Source organism: Metopolophium dirhodum, chromosome 3, assembly GCF_019925205.1.
Source record: "Metopolophium dirhodum isolate CAU chromosome 3, ASM1992520v1, whole genome shotgun sequence".
Classification (NCBI taxonomy): Eukaryota; Metazoa; Arthropoda; class Insecta; order Hemiptera; family Aphididae; genus Metopolophium; species Metopolophium dirhodum.
In genome coordinates, this window is record NC_083562.1 from 1,854,104 (window position 1) to 1,870,567 (window position 16,464).

Sequence of the window (16,464 nt, forward strand, 5' to 3'; positions counted from 1 at the left end):
ACCAGCTAATGCAGGCGATTTAAACCATATTACTGATCGATTAAAAGCATAACTGACGATAACAATAGTATTTAGTTAAGTAGGTATCAAGGTATGTCGTATAATATAATATGTATAAACTGATAAAACGCTTCTTAAAAAACAATATTACATTATAATTTATTTTTTATACGTAGGTATTTGATGAAAAAATATTTAACTTAATTTCAGGAACATGCGTAAATAAAAATAACCTATACATTTTATTGTTTTAACTCTATATCACTATATGTAATTAATGTTTAATTATGATATACACTTACCCAACGCCGCAAAGCTCGCAATAGTTTAATACTTGAATAAGTTGTATAGACCGCGCGGTACACTGTCACGGTATAAATTGGTTGTGTTTGTCTTTTCTAGGGAGTAACTGTATAATATATTTGTGCACAGACGCATGTGCAGTAGTGCAAAAATATTTAATAAATTAGGTGTCATTAATAGTAGGTATACACTTCACAATAAACAGATATCGTCCTCGGATGACGTCAAGTAAACCTACATATTTTTAACTCTATAGGAAATGCAGTTGTTTAATATGCCTAATAAATTGCACTCTCAAGGTCGCAAATTACCTGCACTATTATGTTTTGTATTCATTCAAAATAAATACCTGTAGCCGCTTGCAACCGTTATTGCATCTTGTCACATCACTCTTCAGTCCTCTCTTTCAATATTCTGCATTATAATAATTATCGTTGTTGTGTAATGTGTATTATACGTATACAGGTATACAGTATATTATTTTATTATTGTTGTTATTATTATTATTAAATATAGGTCAGATTTAGGTGATTTTTAAAAGTAAAAGCATATTATATTTATAATCAACGGTAATAGACAATAGCAAAGGTATAAGTAAATAGTTAAATGTAAAATAAATATTTCTTGTACAATTATTTTAGAGTATAAGAAAGCACTAAGCGAGTTATAAGAATACATATACTTTTAAATCTAAATACTATACCTTGGAACAATAATTCCCAAATATTTTATTGAATTATTTAATATTAAACAAATAGGTATGTATAGTTGTATAAACTATAATATTATAATCGTATCACAAAAACGCACTTGTTAAATTTTAGTATAAAATATACTGGCTATAATAATAAGTACCTACTATACCTACAATGTTTATCGAAATTCATCCATCAATGTCAAACATCGTACTATCGAAGCATGAATCATAAATTACTAAATGAGTATAGAATATTGTAATCGGAATGTATATAATTCTGATGACTGTTTGTGTATAAGTTCAAAACTAAAAAAGAAACGCGTAGTTTGACTTGAGTTGATTAAAATTGTTCGTATGAAATTCGGAGAAAAAAAATCACGAATAAAAAATTGTATACCTAGTATAGGTTAGGGCTAACCTATTATGCATGTGTGTCTGGTAAGTGGTGGGTATACTTATAAGGCTGCTATCGCTGTGTACATATAACTATATAAGATAAGAATATAAAGTAGACGATAGTACATAATACATATTATAAGATAAATCCCACGTTTGTAATCTGATGCAGTAAAAGATTTCATCTGTGGGTAGTATGTGCAGCTAGAACCTATATATATATAATATATATATTATAATTATTATGTACCTATATGTTATATTATGCGCATTACGTTTACACGAGCAGTTCCAGAGTTACAAAAGTCATAAAAACGTATATGTACCTACTAATGTCTAGTAAGGAGTACCTATCCTTAATAATGGTTTTACATAAACAAAAAAATATATGTAATAGATTTAGTATAGTAACTAGATACCTACCTACTTTGTTTTAATATTTAATAATCAGTCAATGTTTAGAAATCATAAAATGTTCATAAAGATTAACATAAATTCATATATAATTTTCATATCATATAGGCTATAGCCCCGAAGTATTCCAAACCTATTATCATGAACTTATTATCCTTACTACACAAAGTTAGATAGGTACCTCAAAAACTAGGTACTCGTTTGAATTTTGATTAACATTTTCTAAAAAAACCATTTTTTTTTTAACAATTTACCGTAAGTATACCATAGTTCTCATTTAAAAAATAATAAATGTGTCAACACAGAACACTTCTTAAATAGCATAAAAAATCTAAATATTTAAAAATATGGTCCTCAAGTATTTAAAAAAACAGAATAGTATGCTTGATGAATCACTCTGTATACACCTAAGCGTTTAAATTTAATTTTAACGTGGTATTTTTACAGGTACACCTCAATGTATAGTGGGAGGCGTTGTTCTTGGTAAATTGCAAAACATGTTCGAAACGCCGTTAAAGAGAGGCCAGGAAATTGAGTAATTTCCGTTAGGACATTAGGTATACCTACTATATACCAATACTAGTTCATAGTGTACGTGTCTTGTATTTGGGGTCCAGAGTGGGGGAAAAGTTGAAAAAAACATATCCAATATGTACAAAAAAAAAAAAAATGTTTTTAAGTAAGTATTTATAATTCCATAAATAAAAGTATTTATTATAATTTATAATTTATATGGTGTTTAAAATGTTTGATTAGATGAAACTTAATACCCTCCCAAATGTATTATCAACTGCATTATCTTACTAACATTTGATAGTTCCATAGCTCTATTATGACATATTGACACTGTGACAGAAACCAATCATATTGTCCTCACACGATATGATAGTCTCTTCAAAGTCCACAAGGACCATAAGTATGAGTACTCTGGATTTCAAAAAAAATTAGGGGCCCATGCACCCCCCTGCACACGCCTATGATTCAAACTGCTATGGCCATGCCACCATGGTATTTGAGATCTTTTGCCTATATCTTATGGTTCTTGTGTATAAACTATAAAATACTATAACTATACTATATTATAGAGTTCATCAAATTCGTGTATACTCCGCTATGCATAGGTAAATATATTAACATATGAATATGGTAAGTACCTATATATATAATATTATACCATTTCCTATACTGAAATAACTAGACCTACATTTGTTTTTATGATCATTGTAGGTAGGTACACAGTTATATTTTTATCTTTTTATAAAAACCTTTATTTTACGTGTATTTACGAACTTTTGAAATTTGGGATTTAGACCACATATACATATTTGTTTTATTAGTTTCCAGAATTTGTTCCACTAAACGTTCCACATGGATGACATGTATAAAAAATAACAAATATAGATCATGGAAAGGGTATGACCCTCAAATCTCCCCTTGTATACGCCCCTGACCATATACCAGATACCTAGAATTTAAATATATTACTTTTTAAAACCATTCACGTATGTCTATAGTCTACACTGAAGTAGATACCTATACTTGCTTTATAATACTCATTTATGAACGGAATAACGGATATTTACAAATCATAATACATTCAATACATTATGCGTGTCTATTATATACGCATATTTTGTGAATTTGACGAAAATATAAATACATGTACCCATATATAGTATATAGAAAAGGTAATTAGTAATGGATAATAACTTATAAGTAATAAGTAATGTATAGGTACCATAAATGCTAAATATACATGTCCATGTTGCAACAAACACCGTGTATGTTGGTCCAAAAATATTATTTTTTAGTCTAACCATTCAGCATTCTAACTAATTAAATGTATATTCTATTCTATATAATATGTTGGAGAAGGTAAGACAAAATATTATACTTTCACATCTTGTTTAAGATAGCTGTATACCTAATATATTATACCTAATACAATTATATAGGTAATAAAATATATAGTCTATAATATCACAGGGCACCGCCGACTAAAAAGGTTGGGAACCGCTGGTCTATATATAGTAAAATTACTATAATATAATATAAAATTATTATACATAAGACCTATGAGTAAATATAACATATTATTTTTTATATAGAGACATAGAGTTTATATACATATATATAAACTTAAATTACCTGTATAGTTTATACTTTATTTTATAAGCTACGCCTGCAATTGATGTATTTTAATTTGAATAACACTTTTATCAACTTCAACGTAAATGTGAGTAAAAAACGTAGTTTTGTAAGTAGATAAAGATTCGGGTATAGTCGTATAGTAATAAAAAATATATTTTTAATGAGTAGGTATATATTTGATTTTTTTAACATCTTATATTTAATGTTCAAATGTTACATAACATAAGTACTCGTACAGTTTATGCACACAGCACACCACAACCGTGACTTGTTCGAATACTAAGAAAATTAAAATCTGTATAAAAAGACGAGTTTTTTTTAATATATTCATGACAATATCTTATGAACACGTACACTTGGTATAATGTGTATACACTATACCTACTTGTTAAAATAATAAATATTAAATCACAAATAGATTTTTTAACTGGCTTTCTTAAACGATTATTCTGGTTTTTGTTATATACAGAAGCATGCTCACGAGGGGGGGGGGGGGTTGAGTGTATCATATCCCCACTCAGGCATATTTTTGTCATATATAAATTATATTATTAAAGCAATGAATGTATATTTACTGCTATATAACGTGGTCTGAGAATACCTAGTCAAAAGTGCCTACCCTCATCCCTTTCAAAAAAAAGCTAAGCACGCCACTGTAAGTATACCCAAAATATATTTTAATTTACATTGCACGGAAATGCAGTAGACTCAATTGTAAATATTTTTTTTTTTTTTCAATAATATAATACTGTTTTTTGTCGGACAAATCAAATCCAAGTCAACGATTTAAGTCCTGTGACCTCACCTCATGTGATAAATCATAAATATGACTCATGATTGTATGGTACGCATGTTTGGAAAATAAAACGTAATAATAAAAAAATAATTTTTACATAAGGTTCAAAACATTGAAATATTTTGTTTACTATATTATAATATTATAGTACAACGTAGGTACTTTGCATTATTATAGATTATTATAAATATTATTTCTTATGGTGAATGTTATGTATATTTAAAATGAACTCGTATAGAGTTACTACTGTAGACTGTTCAGTAGTAAACACAAGTAGAATACCTACAGTTAAAATAACAATTAATAACAATTATTATAATAATATTATTATGTTTACGATTTACCTATATTTTACCGATGCAATATTTGTATTTAATCACTTCACTGTTCGTTTTTAAATCTCTCGCATCTACATTATTATAGTTGCCTTATTCAAATGGGACCGCATCGTGGTCTGTATAATATATAAATAAAATTCGAAGCACAAGTCGAGCTGCAGTCATTTCTACACAATAACGGTAACGCGTAACCTATATACGGCTATACCTAGGTATATTGTTATTATCATTATCAGGATATTATATCGCAGACGAAGCTCGACGTCTGCGCTTTTACCGGATACGCGTCTAAAATATATGTGCGACTTGCGTTATAATACATTACATTATTATTTAAAACAGGACGTCCTGGACAGATTTAACTGGGCGCGCGCTCGTGGGTGTAGGCGAGGCGTTATCGTTACACGACAGACGACTGCGAGTAAATTAATAACGATTTTTAGTCACCGCTCGCCACGTAGGAATCCGTGAGGGTTATAATATTATTATTATCCACGTCTTATATACCATATCATCGTCGTCTGGATACGAGAAAACGGCCACTGAACAAGTGTTTTAAATAGTCGCAGGACATATTATAATATATTTTACGGGTAGGTAAACCCTCGTACATGTTGAACGCGGGTGCGACTACGAAACGATGTGGTAATGATTTGGCCAATTATTGGGGCGGCACGCAGAGCGTTGGATTGTGCGCACGGTTGTTGTTGTTGTTGTTGTTGTTTACAATTATTACATGTCGTCGTGGGTTGTTACGACGTGGGCGAATCGTGTAATCTGCGCGCAAAAATCAGCGATCGCCTTAAGTCGAAATAAAAAACACCCGTGTATACAGAGTCGGGAAAATCCGGTCGTCTGCAGTACGCGTTGTATATTATATTTTTACTAGCTGTAGACGTATAAAATATAATATGAACCGTTTTCGTCATTCCGTAATAATATCTTCGTGACGCGGAATCTACGCGGAAAAATCAGCGATCGCCTTAAGTCGAAATAAAAAACACCCGTGTATACAGAGTCGGGAAAATCCGGTCGTCTGCAGTACGTGTTGTATATTATTATATTTTTACTAGCTGTAGACGTAGAAAATATAATATAAACCGTTTTCGTCATTCCGTAATGATAATATTATTATCTTCGTGTCCGAACGACGGCTGCGGCGGAGGCTATAGCGGGTAAGCGGATCGCCCTGTATAAACGAGACGCGAGCGCGCTACGTATATTGCACGCGCAACGCACAAAAGGACGTTACGCCTCCTCTCCGCCGCCGCGCCGCACCGTAGTCTACACGAAAAACGGTCCTTTCCCGTGTGGCATGAAAGAACGAGCGCGGCGGGGCGGGGCGGAGGACACGGTCTGACGGCGAGGAATGCGACCTCGGCGGCGCGTGAGACCGTCGGTTCGCCGCCGCCGCCGCTGTAGCGCCGCGCAATGGCCTCTACACCGCCGCCACATAATATTCGTTCAACGTCGTCTTCGTCCTCCTACTCCTCCGCCTCACCGTCGTCGTCATCCTTTACGGCGCACAATAAACGCGTCTCGACCGTGTTTCAAGTGTGCCGACCGTTTCTCACGCGAAGCCCCCCCCCCACCTCCCCCCGGCCCACTGCGACGAGTGAGTGAGAGAGAGAGAGAAAAAGAGTGAGACGCACACACACATTCCGCGTCCGAGACCACCGTTTCGATAATAATAATAATATTATGATCCGAGAGAGATTTTTCAATTTTAGCTGTGGTGGGGGACCGCCGGGAGGCCCAGAAGCAACTTCTGGCCAGCTCTTTGTTTTTGTGCTTTTTTCGTCGTTTTTTTCGCCACACCCACCCGAGACTTTGGTTTGTATATCATAATAAAATACCTATTCAAGTATCAGACGACAACATATACGCACGAATGCATATCATGATAATATAACATGATGACGCGCCTCTATAAAATATCATTTAGGTATTTACGCAATAGAAAAATTGGTCCGAATAAAAAAGTCATAATATTGATCAGCTAGTGAAAACATCGCGTTACAACAAACTGGAAATGTGCCCAGAGACCAAGACCCTGCAGAACATCTAGGGAAAAAAATTTAAAAGTTTTCGATAAGATAAATAATATTGTTATGTCGCGGAGGCTTATATGATATGATTTTAATATATTATTATATTATAAACACTACGTGCGGTTGAAAAAAAAAGCGAAATAAATTATGAACGGCGGACGTAGGTATTATTATTATTATAGCAATGACTATAAAATATACTGGTATGCCATTGCTCATTCGTAATCGAATCCCTCTGTATGCAATATGTAGAGGCAGACATTAAGACATAATAATAATAATAATATTATGAACGTGGGTAACTCGAGCAAACACGAAAAGTAAGAAAGGGAGGGGGAATTGGATTGCGCAAAATATACGGATTTCTTTTATTGTGATTTTACGACGTGTGATGGGCGGACGAATGGAATGATTTTGCGTTTTTCTTAAATATAAAATATAATAAATTGATAAACACATTATACATGGAAATTCGAAACGAGTTCATCATTCCATCAACTCCACCACTTAGGCGGTGGTCACATACTATGTTTTTTTTTTTTTTTTTTGTTATCGTATGTCCTTAAAATATATGTAATGTATAAAGATGATTATCGCGGTTTTGGTTTAACGAGTCTTAGTCATTTAAGACCCGTGTCAGCTGAGGGTCTGGATATAAAATACCTAGCATATCTGACGATATCGGATATCTTACATTGTGATGAAAATTAAAACCTGTAGACTATTGTTACGGAGTATGGACACAAAAACACTCATTTTTACGATGATTGCAATTCAAAATATATTAACACCATGTTGTGCTCTAGCATTCAGTGACATATATATATATATGAGGGAGGGGGGGGGGGGTACTGTGGTCATATTTTTATCAAGTATTATTTGATAAAGTAAATTAGCTCCCAAAAGGTTTGAAAATGTTATAAATTCTAAGTTTGTATGAATATTAAAGGTTGAAAATAATTTCAAGCATTTTCTTTTTAATACATTAACCATGGGTAATGATTAATGAACATAAATAATAAATTCTTTAATACCCATTAAACTCACTTAATACAATTAAAAATCCATTCGATAGTAAAAGGAATTTCTATATTTGTAGAATTATGTCTAATGATGTTTATGGTAAGATTATTATGCACAATGAACATAAATAATAATATAGAAACTACTAATGTATATGTTGTAGTTGTAGTACCTATGCATATTGATATAGGTACCTAGGCAAAACTAGGGACATTTTTCTGGAGGGGGCTAGAGTTGTATTAACATCACAGACCCTGATAATTTATATTTTAAACTAAATTATGATTAAAAAACTGGGGGTCTAAGCCCCCTCTCTAATTGCACCTATGCCTAGTGTGTATACTATATTACATTTAATTGTTTCAGTGTTCATACACAATTTAAGATATAATATTTTTTTTGTGGCTTTACATAATACCTATTTATTTAATTTACAAAATATGTCTTAAAGTGGTGTAATATATTATAAAACATTCCTGGTATCTTAAAGTGGAAACACTGTTTCACACCACAGCTATAAATACTATATAGCAGAGGTATTCAAACTTTTTCATCACGCTGCTCCTTTGTGTGTTCACAATATTTGTACGGCTATCAAATTATTATAAAAAAAATTGAAAAAATACAGATATCATATTAATATAGCCAATATGGTTAGGTTAATAACAATTAACAGTGACTTTAGTACTGGAAATAAAACTTGTAATGTGTCTCATTATCGTTTCCATAATCGCATAATATTTATGTTAATTATACTTGACCTACAATAATTTTGGTTTCCAGTGCTTTGATGCAGCTCCCATCCACAACTCTCACAACACCCCTAAGAGTCACGACACACAGTTAGAATACCTCTGCTATACAGTATCTATAGCAGTGTTACACACATATTATGTGTATTAGGTTTCCAAGGAACTAATTCATTAATAGCCAATAGAAAATGTCTAATCTAATAAACGCTAATATTGTTTTTTTTAGCTTTTCAAAGAACTACTTATAAATTAAACAAATTTACAATTTTAAATTTTTCATTTCTTCTGAAGTACTGAAGAATATTGATTAAAAAAAATAACTTATATCATATTTACATCTTAAGTATATTTTATAATTTGAATATCAATTTATAACAAATCAAACTTCACAAATATATTTGTTTCGGCACTGAATAATTTTTGGAAAACTTTGAATATTTTTTTACTATATAGACTAGAAGTTATAACAACATTTTAAAAACCTAAGCAGAGATCTAGACTATTACTCAGGCAGCTGTTTATTGTTTAATTTATTCAACAGATGGTTGTTTCTTTTACATATGATTGGAAAATTAAATAAAAACTGAAGAAATAATGATTAAAACTTTAAAAGAACTAAAAACAATAAATAACATATTAAACATTACATATTAAAATAATTAAAATGAATCACTATGTACATACTATCTCATAAGTAACTTTATTAAGTTTTAATGACTTAACTGTTTAGTTAATATACTTTTACCATAACAAAATAATTTACACCGTCATACATTTTATTATTAGTGTTTATTTATATAATATGCTTCTAATCATAACAATTTTCTTCTTTACATTCTGTAAGAAGTGCCTGTAATTTAGCATTCAACGTTTTTGTTAAAAGCATTTTATATGAAAGCTACATTCCTATTTACTATACAAATTACACAAAATATAAAAATAATAATCTAAATGTAAGAATGAGTACAAGTTAAACAAAAAGTGAAATATACATTTTTAATAACTATTTTTAATCAATTTTCAGTTTTTTTTTTTTTTAAAAATATTTAAGAAAAAACAATTTTGTATACTATTTAAAACAATACATTTTTCTACCTGAATTTAAATATTCTAACAGAAAATTTCCTATTAATTATAATTTAAAGTATAGCAAAATTGACAGCCACACCAAACATTAATATATTTATATATTTGAAATTTTCATAAAATTTCTATTTTTTTTCTTATAGTAAAGGTTAACATAAATATATATATATATAAATAGCAACAGGCAATCTATACATCAAATTTGTTATGTATTTATATGTCCAACAAATGTAAATTAAGTGAAAAGTAAAAATTTGTAAATATAATATTAATCGTTAAGAAAGGAATGTACGAACAGTAGCCTTGATGGTCTGTCGACATAATGGACAGTCTGGTAGACTAGAAGCACAAGTGATGCATGCAACTAAATGGGCACAAGGTAACATAACAACACCCAATTCTTGATCTAGACAAATTTTACAAAGGCGGGCTTCCTTCAAACGACGGTTTTCTTCTTCTAAATCTAAATGAAAATAATACAAATTAATTATATTTGTCATAATTGTCCATCTTTTAATAGCGTATTTTTACCTAACTTAAAGGGTTTGACTCTAAAAATGGGAAGTTCAAAGAGCATTTTATTACAAAACTTTTGTGAGAAAATATTTTATTATGAAGGTGACTTGCGATAGACTTTATCACATTTAACATATTTTTTGTAACGAATGCACCAAAAGTTTAATTTTCTAGAAGCAATGGAAAATTACCTTTTTCTGTTTAGTGGATAGTAAGTTTTTTTATTTTGGTAAATTAGGAAATAATTTTAATTTCAAAAAAATGTTCTGTTCGAAATTTAAAAATAAATTGTGAACTAAATATTAACAACTTTTTAACTAATAATTTATAATATGTTGGAATGCAAACAAAAATAATCATAGCAATAATTAAATTAATTTTTATTAAAAAGGATAATGCTTTTGCATTTATAGCAGAATTATATGCTTAAAAATATTATTTTCAAAATGTATAGAATCACGGAAAATTGGAAAAATCGGCACCTACACCCTTAAGTGATAGTTAAAGCAACTGGCCTTTCAAGTAATAACCATCTAAATATTAAACCTGTACATTAGACGATGGTCAGGAAACTATAAAAAAAAGCTACTTAACAACAAATTATATAGATACTTTGTTCAAGTCAAGAATAAAAAAAAATGAGCGAACTATTGTCATGTCACTACAAAGAAAAGGTTATTCCTGACCACTAGCATTAGGAGATAATATAATATAATAATTCTACCACTAGGGTTATTAGTCCTTAAGTTGACAACAGTGGATACAAATATAAATTAGATTCATATTTATTAATTAAAAACAAAAATACCTGAATGAGATAATTTTATATTCGCAGATTCGTTACTTGGTACATTAGCTTCTTCTAAAATTAACACAAAATTAAATGGTTAAAAAAATTAAAAACTGACCAGAACAGTTCGTAAATAGGTAATATATAAATATATAATTAATGCAGTCAAAATTAAATCATGAAAATAATTTGAATACCTTTAATTTGAATATCATTGGATTGATTGGAATGAATACTGTCAGCTACAAACACAGATTCATTTATATCAACAATTTCACTTTCATTTTGACTATTTGTTATATTTTGCTCTTGAGGTTCAGGGATCGGTTCATCTTCTTCTGAATCACTTTCTGACACAAAATGTACTCTATAAAAATGAAATAAATATGTTGATTAAATACAATTTAAATCATACTAATTTGCTAACTTACTCATCACTTTCATTAGAGTCACTAGATTCTTCAGACATATTGTAGACATATTCATTATCAAGATGACGAGTAACACCTATTCTGTCCATTGGTCCTTCTCTCTGAAGAATTTGTTCCAGAGTCAATGTATCTCTAAAATATATTATTTTTAAATACATACTTATTTTAATTCTTAAAATTTTGTTTTGATAAATACCCATTAGAAAAAAATGAATTTTGATCTTGATTTAAAACTTGTTGCATAAAACTATCCATTGAACGGAAAGGTGTGCCAATATCTTGCAGATTACTACGAATTGCTTGTCGAATCTGAGATGGTTGCAAGCCTAACTCTAATGCCATCTAAAATGTTTTTATTTTAAATAAATTTCCAATGTGTACATACATAGAAAATAAGAGTAATCTTATATCTTACTAGTGCAGGAGGTAATAGCATAAGATCGCTAATTTGACGATCAGTGGTCTCATTACTTCTTGTTGAAGAACTCATATTATATGGTGAAATGTTATCTGTTTGGTGTATACTAACAACTTGTCCCTATAGAAAGTATTATATTAAATGTAAGATAGTATTTGCACGATAATAATATAATAATATAAGTGTTATACTAAAAGTATTTGGTATATTTATAATTCTACATAAATATAAAAAAAAATGTAAGTACATTTTAAATTAATTTATAATTTATACTGGGATCTATTTGACGGAAGACATCAAATAAAAACATTTAGAATTTTTAAAATATATTTAAGTTTCAAGAATACTTGTTAATAGATTAATTAATTTGTAACAATTATAATAACTTCTAATAAGTAATAATAAATTATAATTATTATAAATAAAATATTTTTTGTAGTTATTTTCTATCTTTTTACAGGTTAACTAACCTGGTTATAACTCATTTAGCATTTAAGATTTAAAACAAGAGGAGTATACAAGGATACATTGCAAAATGACGTTGGTTCACGACAAACTCCTGTCATCTAAACTTTAAATGCTTGTAACTTGTAGTAGTTAATAACTACTCATTTACAATTCAAATTTTATAACTCAAAATAAACGAAAAAATTCTTATTCAAAATATGATATTAAAAATATATGCAGATTAAAAAAAAACTTTAAACGAAAAGGAATACATTTTTTTCTTTAAGAATGTTGTTATGTTATGACTTCCAATTATTTACAAAAATATTTTTAAAACTAATAGGTACATTACAATATAGTGTCTTACGTTAAGTGAATTAATTATTTTTAACTACCCATGTAATGTAGCAAATAGACCATACAAATTTTAATTTTGACATACCTCTGTTGAATCTTCAGGCCTAGGTCTACTTAAAAGGGCATTAAATCTTTCCACCAAACTTCCATCCAAGAATTTTTCTCCTTTTACTAAATTTAAGAAACCACAGTTTGGAAACCATTTTGCATGTTCAACCCATGAATTATCAGCTATCTCCCAATTTTGAAGACCTCCATCACAGTAATAACAGCGAACTTCATCATTACTACCTGTATTAATTAATTTTACATCTATTTATTAAATAGGTAGGGCCAATAAAACTTTTTTAAATAAATGCTGTTGCACAAAAAATATTAAAATATTTGATAATTCTGCAAATACGATATGATTTAAATTATATAAATTTATAAACACATAAATTACTAAATAAATAAAGATAAATAATTTTACCAGTAAAAAAAAATCCAGCAGTAGCTAAGTCTTCAGGTTTTTGTGATTCATTATTCCAACCTCTGAATGAATTCAATCGAGCACTGAATGAATTATACTTTAAATGAAAAGCTACTCTATGAGCTCTAACACCCAAACCTTGAATATCAATTGGTTCACCTATTTCATGAAAATGTAAAATAATTAATTATATTATTAACAGTAAGAAAGGTGTAAATTTTAAAAGAATATAATTGTATGTATTTAAATATACACTTGTATATTTATTAACTGTTTATATTAACAGAATATAAATATATATTTTTTCCTTGAATAAGCACTCAGATAATTCATAATAACAATAATTTAATTAAATATTAAGTAACATTATAATTTGAAAACAAACAGTTGTTGTATAATAAGTTATTAGGTAATTTTTGAATTGTTTTTCAAGTTTAATTGAGGAACTAAAACTATAGTTAATTAAATATTATTAATTATTTTCCCTACCTCATTATTATAAATAATAAAAATTTTTGTGCAATAAAATTAATATTTTCTCTTAAACTTAGTTAGGTGAAAAATATATTGTTTCATCACTTAACTGTCTTAAGTGAACTAAACTAAAAACTGACCAGTTTCCTTATGATTTTCAACAAACTCTCCTCTTAACTGAATTCCTTCGATAATAGGTATATTACCACAGTCTTGACTTAGGATAAAGCTACAGTCAGGATTGTGACGTTTGTGTTCATCGACAGCATTGTCGCCAAATTCCCAGTGACAAATACAAATATTACAAAAAGCACATTTAACCTAATATGAATAAATAAATATATCATTATAGCATTTACTAAACCATAATAATATAGCTGTATAACATGTATAATATTATAATTGGTTATAAATTATATTTACTTTGTCGGTTTGTTTGGTGTAATAGAATCCAGCAGCTGCTAAACTTTTTGGACTAATGATAAATGATACTGGCCAACCAGCAAATGTACTTAATCTATTGCTTTCATTTTTCAAATCAATTGACTGTGGTGATTCCATTAGTGTGAATAAATCTATAAAGGACACAAGCATTTTAAATTATTTAATTCAACTTAAGTTGACACTGTAAACAACAGTCTTCCGAAAGGGAAGAGAGTAAAAAAAATATGTAAAATGTACACTTTTGTTATGATGACTTAATTAGACAGAAGACGAAAATAAGTTATAATATTTTACAATTTGCCCACTAGTTATAGATATCTAACAAAAAAAAAACAACAGGTTTATTTATGTTTATATATAAAGAATATCATCTCTAATATACTTGTGTTTTAGAGATAAAACTATGTACAAGTGTACAGCCCATACAGGTGAAAACAAAAAAAATATATTAAGATCAATTAACATGACCTTTTATAATAATATTAACTTACGTTAACAATTTAACAATTTATTATTAGTTGGTTTGATTCCGCTAGATCAGATGCATTTTATTCGTTTTTCTTGACAAAGAACAAAACAACTATTTAATTATAGCATACAATATACATATTATAATTCATTTCACAGGAACTTGAAAGAATTAAATAATATACTATTATGATTATAAATTATCATGCGCAGAAACTCCTGTGATCATTACAATAATTACCATTGAAAATTAAACATACTTGGTTGATTTGTTCTATGATAAACGATTTGTTGTGGCCACTGTCTGCTCCACTCCACTTTCATCAGTTGTTGAAGCCTGTGGCCTGTACTCTGTGGGTTCAACAAATCGATAAGAATTGATAATCGTAATATATGATTTGTTATCATAGCAGTTACCGTGGTTGTGATTGCATTAACCAAGGAGGATTTCCACTATACACGTACGCGCGAAAAATCCCTTCCTGTGATTGGTTGATTGGGTTAGGTTACAACACGGTTAACCACGATACCGTGTTGCTAGACATAGCCACGACTAAAGATATGCATAAATCTATATTTAAAAAAGTAAAATCTTATATTTTAAATCGTGGACATATCTGAACATTTTTTGTGTACACGGCCCACGTGTTTAATAGAAACATGTCTTAAGAGAATAGTTGGCTGTATAGGTAATTATTATAATATCATATTCATTGGAACCGTCTTTCCGTAAAAAATCGTATGTCAGGCAAACGCAGTCACCAATTGACATATTAACATAGGTATAATATTACGTATATGAGTATACCAGTGACGCAGCCATGGGGGGGGGGCTGTAGCGCCCCCTCACCAAATTTTAAGAAAATTAAAACATCATTTCTATGGTCTGAAAGGTTATGGCAAATAATAAATGTTGTATAGCTGTATAGAAACCATACAACCAACTCTGTGTAAACACGTTAACAGTCTACCGCCGCCCACAATAGATACTACGCCACTGATGTACATAATAATATAATATAATTATTAAGGCGTTAATATTATGTTAGTTATTTGAAAAACAAATCTTCTGTACCTAATACAGGATCAGTAGAGTACTAGAGTTGTTAATTGGCAGGTATGTAAATGTGTGTTACTATTTTAATATTAAAATATAGAAAAAAAACACAGTCCAGATAGGTAACTTTGTTATCTTTACATTTAATATACTATTGGTTGTAGGTCAATTCACTTTAATCACCAAAATTAACGGGACTCAACACAAATTGTTGAAATTAAATTAATAATTGCTATAATATAATATGTTACGTAATAATGAGCTTGTAAGATTGAGATAACTAATGAATAATGATGGTGTATTATACTGCATAGGTATGTGCATTGCTGGTCCTCACTCCTCACATAAATGTTTATTATTTTATTAGTAGTTACCTACCATACTACTCCTCTTCATGCACATTACAATTGTATAAGGATATATCATAATAATAGGTACCTACCTATAGTTTATATAAAAATGGCCTTTTTATTTCCAATTAACAAACACACGTATTATATAGACGTATATGTATATAAAAATTAATGTAGGTAGGATTATCTTTTAATTTATTCAGTGTTCGTCTGTCACCTAATAATTAATT

The 16,464-nt window shown here is 29.5% G+C and overlaps 2 protein-coding genes across 4 annotated transcripts in view; both read right to left on the reverse strand.

Moving 5' to 3' along the window:
* Positions 1-492, reverse strand: part of LOC132940241 (baculoviral IAP repeat-containing protein 7-B-like) — a 32,698-nt gene extending 32,206 nt beyond the window's left edge. The window contains 2 exon segments of the mRNA XM_061007716.1: positions 303-374; positions 376-492. Coding sequence (XP_060863699.1) covers positions 303-374; positions 376-477 — 174 coding nt within the window. The 5' untranslated portion in view covers positions 478-492.
* Positions 493-9,243: 8,751 nt separating this feature from the next.
* On the reverse strand, positions 9,244-15,175 carry LOC132940242 (putative inhibitor of apoptosis). Of its 3 annotated transcripts, XM_061007719.1 has the most exons (12): positions 15,085-15,171; positions 14,848-14,916; positions 14,336-14,487; positions 14,053-14,233; positions 13,439-13,597; positions 13,052-13,257; positions 12,160-12,282; positions 11,941-12,086; positions 11,745-11,876; positions 11,511-11,680; positions 11,332-11,385; positions 9,244-10,470 (listed from the first exon to the last, which is right to left on the reverse strand). In XM_061007719.1, exons 3-12 carry the CDS (start codon positions 14,471-14,473, stop codon positions 10,283-10,285), a joined length of 1,497 nt encoding a protein of 498 aa, XP_060863702.1. In that variant the 5' UTR covers positions 14,474-14,487; positions 14,848-14,916; positions 15,085-15,171; the 3' UTR covers positions 9,244-10,282. The 3 variants fall into 3 exon arrangements, with proteins under 3 accessions (XP_060863702.1, XP_060863700.1, XP_060863701.1); XM_061007717.1 differs by lacking the exon at positions 14,848-14,916 and having other exon boundaries at positions 15,085-15,175; XM_061007718.1 differs by having other exon boundaries at positions 9,245-10,470; positions 14,848-15,146.
* Between the last annotated feature and the right edge of the window lie 1,289 nt (positions 15,176-16,464).